The 12,129-nt window shown below is 43.9% G+C and overlaps 1 protein-coding gene across 7 annotated transcripts in view; it reads right to left on the reverse strand.

Annotated features, from left to right (window-relative positions):
- Positions 1-10,812: 10,812 nt before the first annotated feature.
- TPX2 (TPX2 microtubule nucleation factor) overlaps positions 10,813-12,129 on the reverse strand; it is a 50,412-nt gene continuing 49,095 nt past the window's right edge. For all 7 annotated transcript variants that reach the window (XM_058562977.1, XM_058562981.1, XM_058562974.1 and 4 more), the window contains one exon: positions 10,813-11,316. In XM_058562977.1, the coding sequence (XP_058418960.1) occupies positions 11,206-11,316 (111 nt within the window). In that variant the 3' untranslated portion in view covers positions 10,813-11,205. The remainder of the gene's footprint in view (positions 11,317-12,129) is intronic.

Genomic DNA, 12,129 nt, shown 5'->3' on the forward strand with positions numbered 1-12,129 from the left:
GCGTCAGTGCGCGCCGGCGATCCGAACCCGGGCCGCCAGCAGCGGAGCACGCGCACTTAACCACTAAGCCACGGGGCCGGCCCTACATAGTGCATTTTAGGTGAAAAAGATTGTAAAATCATTCATGAAGTAGGATCCTTTAACAAAAACATTTATAGACCGGGCCGGCCCGTGGCTTAGCGGTTAAGTGCACACGCTCCGCTACTGATAGCCTGGGTTCGGATCCCGGGTGTGCACCGACGGACCGTTTCTCTGGCCATGTTGAGGCCGCGTCCCACATACAGCAACTAGAAGGATCAGCAACTATGACATACAACTATCTACTGGGGCTTTGGGCCGGGGGCGGGGGGGGGAGGAGGATTGGCAATAGATGTTAGCTCAGAGCTGGTCTTCCTCAGCAAAGAGGATTAGCATGGATGTTAACTCAGGGCTGATCTTCCTCACACACACACACAAAAAAAACATTTATAGAGAAAATGTCTGAAGGGATATAAATATACATATTAACGGGTGTGGGAGTGGAGATGATTTTTATTCTTTGGATTTTCCAATTTTTTTGAAATGACCATTTGTAACTCTGAGCAGATTGATAAATAATTAGAAACATATCAATATGGACACAGATTTCTACAATTTGAGACAGAAAGTGCTAAGAGCTTATATGAGATATAAAATACTAAGGGATTTCAGAGGCGGAGTCTTTGGGACTGATAGTCAGGGATGACTTCTCAGCTGAAGACATGGCTATGGCAGGCTTCCTCAATGCCTAGGCCCCAGAGTTTGTTTAAAATGATCCTTGGAATCCTCCTTGGAATGGGGCTCCCGGAATCTATCTCTATAACCAGCATTTCAGGTGGTTTTCATGCACACCCACGTCTGAGAACCCCCGAGTCAGAGGGGCAGCTTTGAGGCACTCCTGATGGAGTCCCGCCTGTGCAGCCGGCAGAGTACTTCCGGGTCACATATCCCTCTAGAGCCCGGGCCATGCTTCTCAAGCCTGACACACATGAGAAATGCCTGGAGAGCTTTTACAACTTGGGAAGGCTGAGACCCTCCTGAGCTCAGACCAATTAACTCAGAACATTTGGAGGTGGGGCCCAGAATGTTGGTATTTTTTAAATCTCCCCAGAAGATTCTGGTGTGCAGTCAGGGTTGAGAGGCACTGCTCTGAGGCTCTCCCAGGACAGCAACCTCACCTTGTTTCCCTGGAATGCCCCCACAGGTTAGGGTAAAGCAGTGCACATGGCAGGTATTGTGTTCTGTTCTGACTTGCTGTATTGACTGTGCGCATTGTCCCAGTATCTGGGGCTCTAGAGATCCAGATGCCAGCTCAGAACAGAGACCATGTCGGTCAACTTTGTATCCCAAGGACCTAGTACAAAAAGTGGTGCTGCTGTCAATAGTAATAGCCACTAGTATTTATTGTGTATTTACTATATGCCAGACAGATATTAACTCCTTTAATCTTCATAGCAACCTAATGAGGTAGATACTATTATCATTCCCATTTCCAAGAGGAAACTGAGGCACAGAGAAGTAACTTGCCCAAGGTTTCAGAGATAGTATTCCAGTGGGACTGGAATTCAAACCCAAGCCGTCTGGCTCCAGAGCCCTCATGCTTAATTACTACTCCAACCACAAAGTAAATGCCCACTGAAAAGGAACTCATGAGTGAATACTTAGACTATGAATCAACTTCATAGCCCCAGGGCCTGACATTCAGTAGGTGCTGTATAAATGCTGAAGAATAAATGCTCCTACTTGGGTAGGGCCCTGGGACAATGGGAAACCAAGACCAGCATCTCCTTCACTTTCTGTCTCTCCCCCATCCCAGCCCAACTTCTCTGCAGCATAAACAGAGAAGCCAAAAATAGCTATCTAATGACGTCAGAGGAACAAGGTCATCTGAAAATTGCCCACGGCCACTGGACACCTCCCTATAGGATCAAGTAGCAGGAGGGTACCCCAGGCTGGTGCAGCTGTTCCAAGAACAGGAAACGTCCCAGGAACAGACTTGGAAGCACCACCTCAGGAAGGCAGGGCCACTGGGGGCAGGAGACAAATGCAAACACATAAAAAAGCAAAAGCAAGACCCAAGTACAGAGCACAGACCCCGGAGTTGGGAGTAATCGACTTAATCTGCACAAGAAGTCACTCCTGTCACACGATCCCAGGAAACGGCTCAAAAAACAGGGAATGTATGTTTTGTCCTGTTGCACAGGACAGCTTCCTGGCCTACCATTGTGCTATTTATAAAACTTCAGGTCCGTTTGCTAAACTGGGTTAGCATAAGAACCAGAGGGTGCATGGCGAGCTCTGAGTGGCTGCTGGGAGAAGAGGGTCCTGTCTGGGATGGTGGGGGGGTGTCCTAATTAAAGGATGAGGAGTGGGCCAGGGCGAAGCAACTCCTGGCTGCAGTTACTTGGCCCTTTGACCACCTTGGCTATCATTCAGGCCTGCCGAGGCTTGTGACTTAATTGGCTGGCAGCTGCCACATCTCTGACAGGAACCCAAGCATCCGGCACGGTCTGAGGAGATGCCTGCTGTGTGCAATGGAGGAGAGGATCTGCCTCCCAGCCTCAGGAAAGCTTAGCCGAGGTTCCCATAGCAAGGTCAAGAGTTCATTGAGGGCTCCAGCCCAAACTGCAACCTTCACAAGACACTTGCTCCAAAGTCCCGAGTTGCTGGCCCTGTAGGGTGACAGAAACAATCTTTTCTTCATCCAGGGGTCTTTGATGGAGTGTCACTCAATTCCAAAAAGAGCCAGGAGCTCTTGAGAATGCCCATCTCTTACAGCTGGTTCCACTCAGGGATGCAACTGGTGTGCTGGAAAGGGCACCTGAGGGCAGACAGACCTGGATCCAAATTCTGACTCTGCCACTTACTAGCAGTGTGACTTTGGGAAAGTAACTTAAACTTTGAGCCTCAGTTTCCTCATCTGTCATATGACTTGTTGGAAGGACATACGGAAAAGTATTCTTCCCTCCATCTTCATTCTGGTAGTGGAGTCTTGGCTAAGGAGATAAATACCTACTCAACAAACTCAGCAGCTCTCCCGTGTAACATGAACAGACTGCACAAAGATGACTCCCCAGGGAGCTCTGGTGGGGAGGAGTGTTCTGGCCCTCCAGATCAGCTCCTGTTTGTCCTGGGCACTGAGGGTCACAGAACAAGATGGCTGCTGGCTCCCCTGAGTTGGGAGACCTGTTGTCCCTCAGGACCTGCAGGTCCCTCTTATGGCACAGTGGTCCTCACACTTGGGCATGCATCGCAGTCCCCTGGAGGGCTTCTTAAAACACCCATTGCTGGGCCCCACATCCAGAGTGTCTGACTCAGGAGGTCTGGAGTGGGGTTGGAGAATTTGCATTTCTAGTCCTGGTAATGCTGATCTGCTGGTCTGCAGACCATACTCTGAGGACCACTGCCCTAGAAAAAAGTCCCCTAGCCCAAGTTGCTGAGCTGCCAGCCTGCTGATTCCTTACAATTTTCATGAGGCCTCTGGGTAGTAGGAGTGTTTTGGCATATGTAAGAAGAAAACACAGAAATACTTAGACTCAATCAGTACAGCTAGTGTTTCAAGTTAAGCTGTTTAGTGAAGGGGGAGGGTCAGCAGATTGGAGTCAGCTCCAATCTGACTAGCTGCTTGCTCTGAGTTGCTTCCTGTATTAGTTTTCTATTGCTGCAGTAACAAATTACCACAAATGAGAGAAAAAGGCTAAGGAGCGAATAAGAATCAGTGAGCCTACAGCATAGACATCAACCTCCAGCCAGTAAGAATGAGATTTCTACAAGCACAACCTGAATCCCTTGCCTTTCTTGCTTGCACAAGCTCTTATGGAGCCTCCTCCCTGAGAAGCCTCCCTGATCCTTTCACAGGTTGTTAACTAGCACCTGCTGGCCCTGTCCTGTCCGGTTGTTAGCTTTGGGTAAACAGAAGGGGCTTTTGGCAACCCCTGGTGACATATACCCATTGTCAATACTGAATATATGACTCAAGCGTGGTCACACTGACCAAGAGGAATGAATAAGTGCTGCACGGAGTGCCTTTGGACCATGTTAAAGCTGGGAGCAAATTCTCATCCAGAGAGCTGGAGGAAACGTCCTTTCGGAAACCGTTCTAACTTCTAACATGAGGAAATTGAGCCTAGAGATTTCAAATGACATGCTCAAGGTCACAAAGCCAGAAGCCAGCCACTCTCCCAATTCCCAATCTAGGGCTCATTCCACCAAATAATTTTGTGTTCCTCCTAAACCCCATGACAATGATCCCAAAACAATCCAAGTCCCTTTGACCACAAACACTGTAAAAACTGAATTGTGGTGAAGAGAAAAAGAAGAGCAGCAAGGCAAGGTTTTACTGTGATGTCCTTAAACTGCCTCCAACAATAGAAGAACCATGACTAGACAGCCTCACATCCTGGAAAAGCCAAGGATGGGAGGGACTTCCTTGCACTGTCTGTAAGAATTCATTGAACATTCTGTGCAGTCTTTAACCGGTTCCAAGGTCAAGAGAAACATTAGAAAATATGTGTGTGTGTCAGAGGACGTTATTCAGGGATTAGTCCCCTGGAGCGATCTGGGCTAGATTTCCGCTTCCAGAACAACTCTTGGAAAGTCCTCAACGAGATACCACACTGGTCTCCAACATACTTCATTGAAGTTCAAATGGCAATCCAGGGGCAGAAGAGCTTGCTAGAGGTGCCCTCTTGCAGTGATTGAGCAGCTGGCTACAGAAAAATATAAATATGCCTGGTATGGCATATTTATATTTATAGAAAAATTTCTTCAAATATTCAAGCTGGAAAGAGCCTTATTAATCTTTCTAGTTCAGTCTCCTCGTTTGACAGATATGGCAACTGAGGTCCAGGAAAGGGGAGTGACTTGTTACAGCTCACCCAGTGTGTTAGTGACAGAAGCAAGATTATATTCTCTTTCCCTGGTAGTCCCAAAAGACACATCACAGCCCCAGATAGAGTTAAAAAAGACAAAGGGCTCCCAAATCTGATCTGAAGGCTTCGAGACAATAATGCATGTGTAAGTCTGTCTGAAAACGTAGGGTTCCAAGACTTTAAGATAACATAACTAGAGTTCTCTCCAGAAAGGCTTTGCTAAAGGCCAATAAACAAATTTTTTCATTGGGCATGAGTGACAGTAACATTGACATCACATTAGCCAAAAGGAGCTTTCCATTTTGCAAATGTGTATGCCAGAATGTCATTAACTCTGCTTTTGAGGGGCTTATATATCCTTTTAATATTTTAATTACAAAGATTGACTGATAAATGGTTTGAAACAGCCATTTAAAGTTTAGAGGCAGACATGATATATTAGAGGGATGAACAAATCTGTCCTATAGAGTCTAGAAAAATCCTTTGCAAAACAAGCATTTTCAACAGGCAGAAGCAAACTCAGAACAATGGAATAGTATGCTGCTATTAAAATTGGTATTTACAAAGTATGCAGTAATGTAGGAAAAATATTTGAGTTACTACTATGCTAAGTGAAAAAAGCAAAACATATATATATACAGAAAAACCCTACAATGTAGAAAAACAGGCTGAAGTTTAACACAAGAAAAAAATAGATTATACAAAGAAGCACCAGTGTTCAAGGTGGGTGATGGATGTTTTTTCTTTCTTTCTATTACCAGGTATTTTCTGAACTGTATATAATTAACAATAAATCCCAATTTAAAAGCTGAAAACAAGCATATTGCAAAACCCAGTTGATATTTTTGCATGGAGCAAATTCAAAGTCACTTTCTAGTCACTTAGTCGGTTATCTGTATGACTGAGTGTGCGTCTATGCTCTTGAGGGGGAGTATGGCAGTGTCAGCCTAGAGACTTTTCATCTCTCCTTACCACCAAGCAAGCTTGAACAATGCTGCCCCAAACTGCTTACAATATCACAATTTACAACCATTGACTATTTAGTACCTTGACCCACTGAAAACTATGTCTCCCACCCTTACTCCTGAAAGACCTGAGAACACCATCAGTGCCAAAACCAGCTGGGCAACAGCACCTGGCTACAATTCTTAGCCCCTTCACATGCCCACCTGTGATATTTTGGGACAGCAGTCCCATAACTACGTGGGTCTCGGCAGAATAGACAGGCCGGTTTTTATTTCCTTTCTGTCTAATAAAATTTTAAGAAAAAGGGAGAGGGCAATTGATGCCTTTAGGTCAGGCCTAGTCTGGTGAAATATTTCCTGATAAAACCTAGTATTTTCCTAAACCTTTTTTACCCCTGCCCCTCCAACTATGGTTTCTCCAAGTGGAATGTCAGCATTTGTCAAGCCCTTTCAGGAAGCTGATACCTTCAGTACATATGAGCCATGCTTTGACCTGAGCCCAGCTTCTTATTCTCTTGCAAGAAAGAGAGGAGCAAATACCATCAGACATTTTCAATGTCAGTAACCTTCACTAAGCACTAGAAAACAGATTGGATATGCAGGAAAACAAAGGAAACAAGGAAAAAATATGTTTCTGTCCTTGGGCTTCTTTTTTGTAGCAACTATACTGGCTTCAGATGGACAACAAATTGTCCTGGAATTCTTGGCGTTGGAGCAAACACGTCAGCTCCCTGGTTACGCCTTCGTCACTGCTCAAAGTACCATGCCCTTTAACCTTCCTGCTCTTTCCATAGGCCTGGGTTTGTCTCGTGTCCAGGAAACTTTATATGTTGTCTAAACTGAGCATCCCAGCAGGCTGCAAGGCAGATGGCAGCTCAGGATTCAGAATGTTGACCAATTCCTACCTGGATCCAAACCACGAAGCTGTAACTCAGCCTGCCAGTGCAGAAATAGGAGCACAGCCACGTGGCTAACAGCTTTTTTAACTGCTACTCTCAGCAATGAGGAACCTCCTAAGCAGACAAGATTAGGCAGAGAAGTGAAAAGGAAGCAATGTCAAGATTTATCTAAGGGGATACACAGGTTTAACAAGAGAGTCAAGCCAATAAGCCCCCAACACTCAGCTAAGCCAGGAGGAGCTAAAAGACCAGGTGTTGCTGACCTGTCCTGAGTCCTTGGGACCTCAGGTCACTAGCCCAGGATTTCATGCGGAGGAACTAGACCCCACTACAGGTCTCCCTCCACGTCACTAGATTCTCATAAGAGGCTTCACACTTCAGTCAGGGAGGAGCCCAGGACATGCCCAAGGTAGCACCTGAACCACATCATTCAATGCAGAACACATATGAAACGAGCAAGGTACAGAGAGTAAAGATGACACTATTTGTGTAAAAATAAAAAGAAAGGGGTGGGAATACGTATATGCAGAAGCTGTCCCTGGAAGAGAATATACCTGGCAGCACTGACTGTCTCTGGGGAGGGGAACTGAGCGGTTCCGGGGGAAAAGGTGGAAGACTTTACCTTTGTAGCTTTTGCATTTTGAACGATGTGAATCCATAACATTTCAAACAACAAATTAAAATTAAAAACAAATGCAGAATGCTAGAATCTTATTGTTATGAAAAAAGAAAAATACTCTATAAATCTGTGTGTGTACATAAAAAACATTCTGGGGGCCAGCCTGGTTGTCTAGTGGTTAAGCTCACGCGCTCCGCTTCAGCAGCCCAGGGTTCACGGGTTCAGATCCCAGGCACGGACCTACACACAGCTCATCAAGCCATGCTATGACAGAGTCCCAAGTACAAAACAGAGGAAGATTGGCACAGATGTTAGCTCAGGGCCAATCTTCCTCACAAAAAAACAAATGAAAAAAAATCTGGAAGAATACACAACTGTTAACAAGGGGTTCCTCCTGGGGAATGGGAGGAGGCAAAGTAAGGAGACTTCCATGTTTTATTTTATATAGACTATATTGTTTCAATTGTTTCCAAAAGGCAGTACTACTTTCATATCTATTACTTTAAAAAAGAAACATCTTTAAGAACTGCAATCTCACCTCCAACAAGAATCTTAAACTCCCATAGTACTTTTTCTGTCTGTCTCACGTTACTCAATCATATCCTATCTGTGTTATAATTATCTGTGCACAGGTCTCATCTCTGTTAAATGCTTGAGCAACTGCAACCTGTCTACCACTCAAGCTCCACTTTCCAGAGACAAAACTCTATGGAAAAGAACCAGTAAGGAATAAAAGAGCAGTCAAGATAGCAACAAGGCAGTTACACAAGAACAAAACCATCAACTGAAGTGAAAGTGAGCAGTAATCTTATATTAATTAGCACAAGACTATTAGCAATGGGAAACCACAACCAAGTCAAAATAACACTGAAAACAGAGAGTCCTTCCCAGAAATTGTGGGAATTCCAACAATCTGTGTGTGTGCGTGTGGTAGAAGCTTTGCAAATAACCAAGCAAAGTGTGACAGCCAAATTTCTCAGCAGAATTCAGTAAATTCCTGTCAGAGGACATGTTCTTTGTTTAGGAAAATTCTGAAGTGACCTCTGAGTGTTGAAAGAGAGGTTCCCTCTAGGACATGGCCTGAAGGGATAAAGAACCTGAATTTCTCTGTAAATAAAAGCAGAGAGTTTGAATTTCAGGGGAAATGGGAGGCTATACTAGAAAAATGTAGGTCATGTGAGGTGGTCCCAAAGAGAGGACTCAATACTAGACAGACTGTGCTGAGGAGGCATAGATAGCCACCGGGAAATTGAGAAATTCTGGGAAGCAAGAGGTAATGAATATCTACGTCTTGATTTTGAGCTATTTGCTCTGAAGTAATGTAATCCCTCCCTGTTGCCTCTAACAGACTGCCATACGTTACCACCCTGACGTGTGTGTGTCTGGAGGGGGTGATTCACAATGGAGCAAATGGGGTAGAAGGATCCCATAGGTCCACAATTCTCAATAACACGTTTTCCAAAATCCCCAAGTTGAGGGCTGGATTTATTCTCCTACCTGAAACAACCAAAAACAAAAAATCGATGAAATATATGAAAAAATGACACCAGATGAAATATACGAATGATAATGAACTGTCAGGGAACTGCTGATACAAGAGAGGGAGAAAAGCAACACAGGACAGATGCAGAGAGGGGATCAAGGGATGAACAGAAGTGGAAAAACCAAAGCAAAAGGTGACCAGAAAAAAATGAAAGTCCCCCAACAATCCACAAGAGATATGAGGACTGCGGTAGAACTAGATTTCTCACAGTACAAGGGATGGAGAACTCTGTCTATTTGGGGCTGATATGGGTGCCCTCCTTAACCACTTTCTCTCACTCTCCACGTCTACTCTGTTAGCAAGTCTTGTCAGTTACAACTTCAAACTACATTCAGAATCCAACCGTTTCTCACCACCTCTACTGCTACCACCCTAGCCCAAGCCACTATCAGCTCTCACCTGGACAACAGCAAAAACCTCCTCACCTTCCTGTTTCCAATCTCACATGCCCCTCACTCCCCATCCCAGTCTATTCTCCACACAGCAGTCAGTCAGAAAAACATTTATCACTTGACAGATGAGAACAGTTACTTGCTTATTGTCTGTCTCCCCTCCTCAGACAAGCTCCATGAAGGCAAGGTCTTCGATTTCTGTTCATTGCTGTATTCCCAGAGACTAGAACAGTGTCAAGGTGTATATAGGTAGCACCAAATAAATATTTGTTAAATGAACTACATAAGCAGTTATGGAACTGTATACCATATACCTCTACAAAATGAACAAAGGAACTGCATTTTGCATCAGTTTGTGGGCCTTCAGGAGGCCCAGGGATCTGCAAATCATATCATGCTTTGTCATCCATCACTGACTCTACAGTGGCTTGTACATAGTGCTTACTGAATGAATCAACAAAAGGAATATAAAATAAGTTTAATATCACGTATGGTGCCTAGGACTGGCCTGGACAGAATATGGATGCTTTTATAGCTCCTGGCACAGAAGTAGATGACTGGTACAGAGTAGAATTCATAAATTATGTCAAGTCCAAAAGAAAATACACTATTTAACATGGACCTAGCATATTCTGTGCCAGCTAAGAGAACTACAGAGGTGACTAAGGTAATTTTTGTCTTCAAAGGACTAAGATAATTTTAGATATCTGCATCTCTATAATTTGTGAACGAGCACAAGTAACTCAGTGGTATCATTATTCTACTAGAGATATACACAAGAAACATTCAGGAGGCACAAAGAAGGAAGTGATCATCCTTACCTGAGGAGGTCAGATGGTCAAGGAAGGATTTATGAAAAAGATTTCATTTGAGCTGAGTCTTATAAGGAAGAGTTTACCAGATGAGAAAAAGCACATTTAGGGAAGAAGGCATAATCTGTGTGAAAGTCTAACACACATGACTGCCTTCCAGAAGGGTTCCTGAGAGGGAGTTAACAAAATATGGAAGGACATTCTGAATAAGACAGAAAAAATTTACAAAGCACTTTCCTTTAAAGACAGAGCCTGTGCTTTTAAAAGTTCCTGGACCCTCCTCTCAAAGTACCCATTTTCCCAATAAGATGTGACCTCCAAAGGGACTTGACAGATTTAAAAACATCAAATAACAAAATCAAGAAGGGGAAGACAAACATTAACAAAATCAAGGAGGGGAAGACAAACATTTATTCCAGTCCAGGTTGCTAGAGGACTTCAAGTGAGAGCTGCACGGCATTCTCTGTTATTATCAGCACCGACGGGGGAAGAATGTACCTTACCAGCAGCTCTGCCCAAAGCTTGCCGATGGCTGTGAGGTTCCCAGTCACGCAGACTTCTCCTTCCGTATGCAGTTAACGAGGCCTTCCCCCCTCGTAGTGAAGGTCTCCTTAAGTTTAAATTCATTTTGTGCAGAGAAAAGAATCTAATATACTGATTGCTCCTCATGTAAGCCATGACTTAAATCCTACCTCAGTATTTAACTATCTTTATTTTCTGATTAAAATAGAAAAAAAGGGAGGAAGGGAAGGGGCAATAGAAATTACACTGTGCTGATACAGAGACTTTAAATTCTAGTTAGAGTTAAGACTCATAATAAAGGTTAAATGATGGTCCAAAGGAAATAACTACATGGAGTCTGATGGAGACATACATGAGTTGAGTTTCATCATTAGCCTCAATAATGAAAACAATTCTCAGCAAAATTGGAGTCCACACTTGTTAGGTATGCTCTGTTGGGCGCGGGTACGTAAAAGTCTGGAGAAATGGGTTCTCTCCACACCCCAGTGACAGAGAAAGAAGGCCCCTGGTTGATAGAAAGAGCAGCTCTTGTTCCCAGGTGGCATCTGCAGCTCCCAGCTGAGTTTAGCAGTGGAAACGAGTGGAGAAATTGGGAGATACGGGCACAGTCAGAGACTGGCCACTTGACTTGATCTCCACACTCTGGTACTTTCGTATTGGATTTGCCTTATGCACCTGCCGAGTGAGGAAAATAAAGTTACCACTGATAAGGATGTTAGAGAACTACACTTATAATTGTTTTTATTTTTTCTTCTTGAGAAAACTTTTGTGTAGTTTTACAAATCCGTCACTAATTCAAAGAAAAAAAAAAAAGCAACACTATCATGAAAAAGCACATGAGCTTTGGAACCCAACCAAGTAGGTTTCTATTTAGGTCTTGTTGGGTCTCTCAGCTTGCATTGAAGAATGTCAAACCTATCTCCAGTTTGATTGTTTATTAGTAGGGTGTAATGGGGCTGTGCTCAATTGCAGCAGAGAAGAGATACATAGTAAGAATTTGCCAGAGTACAATCTTAAGCTTACTGAGACTTAATATTCACCAAAAGCATGGACAAAAAACACAATAACCAGAAAGTGTTGCTGAGAGAAGGCATTGTCCCATCCATCCTTCTGGGCAGTCTAAAATCAACCCTGAATCAAGGCAGATTAGTAGAGAGCTAACTAGTATTGACTGAACTGTGCTTTAGAATGTGGCCATCAGCTCACACTGAGAATCGCTGTAAGAAATAGCTCTATGATGGGGACAAACACAAGAGACAGGTACCAAGTGTTGAAGAAAAATCAAAGAACTTGAGGCTGGAAAAAAGACTGGTTTTGGGAGTATATCTGGAGTGAGGACTGTATTGTTTTTTCATCCAATCAGAAAATGGTAGCTTGGATTTTGCCAAGAAGCTAGTCCCTTTAATAGTTTGTCCTTAGAGCCTTCCTGCAGCCACAGTCACCCCTGCCAACAGCTGTATCAGCTGCTGGCCTAGCACTTTTAGACAA

Source organism: Diceros bicornis, chromosome 19 (genome assembly GCF_020826845.1).
Source record: "Diceros bicornis minor isolate mBicDic1 chromosome 19, mDicBic1.mat.cur, whole genome shotgun sequence".
NCBI lineage: Eukaryota > Metazoa > Chordata > Mammalia > Perissodactyla > Rhinocerotidae > Diceros > Diceros bicornis.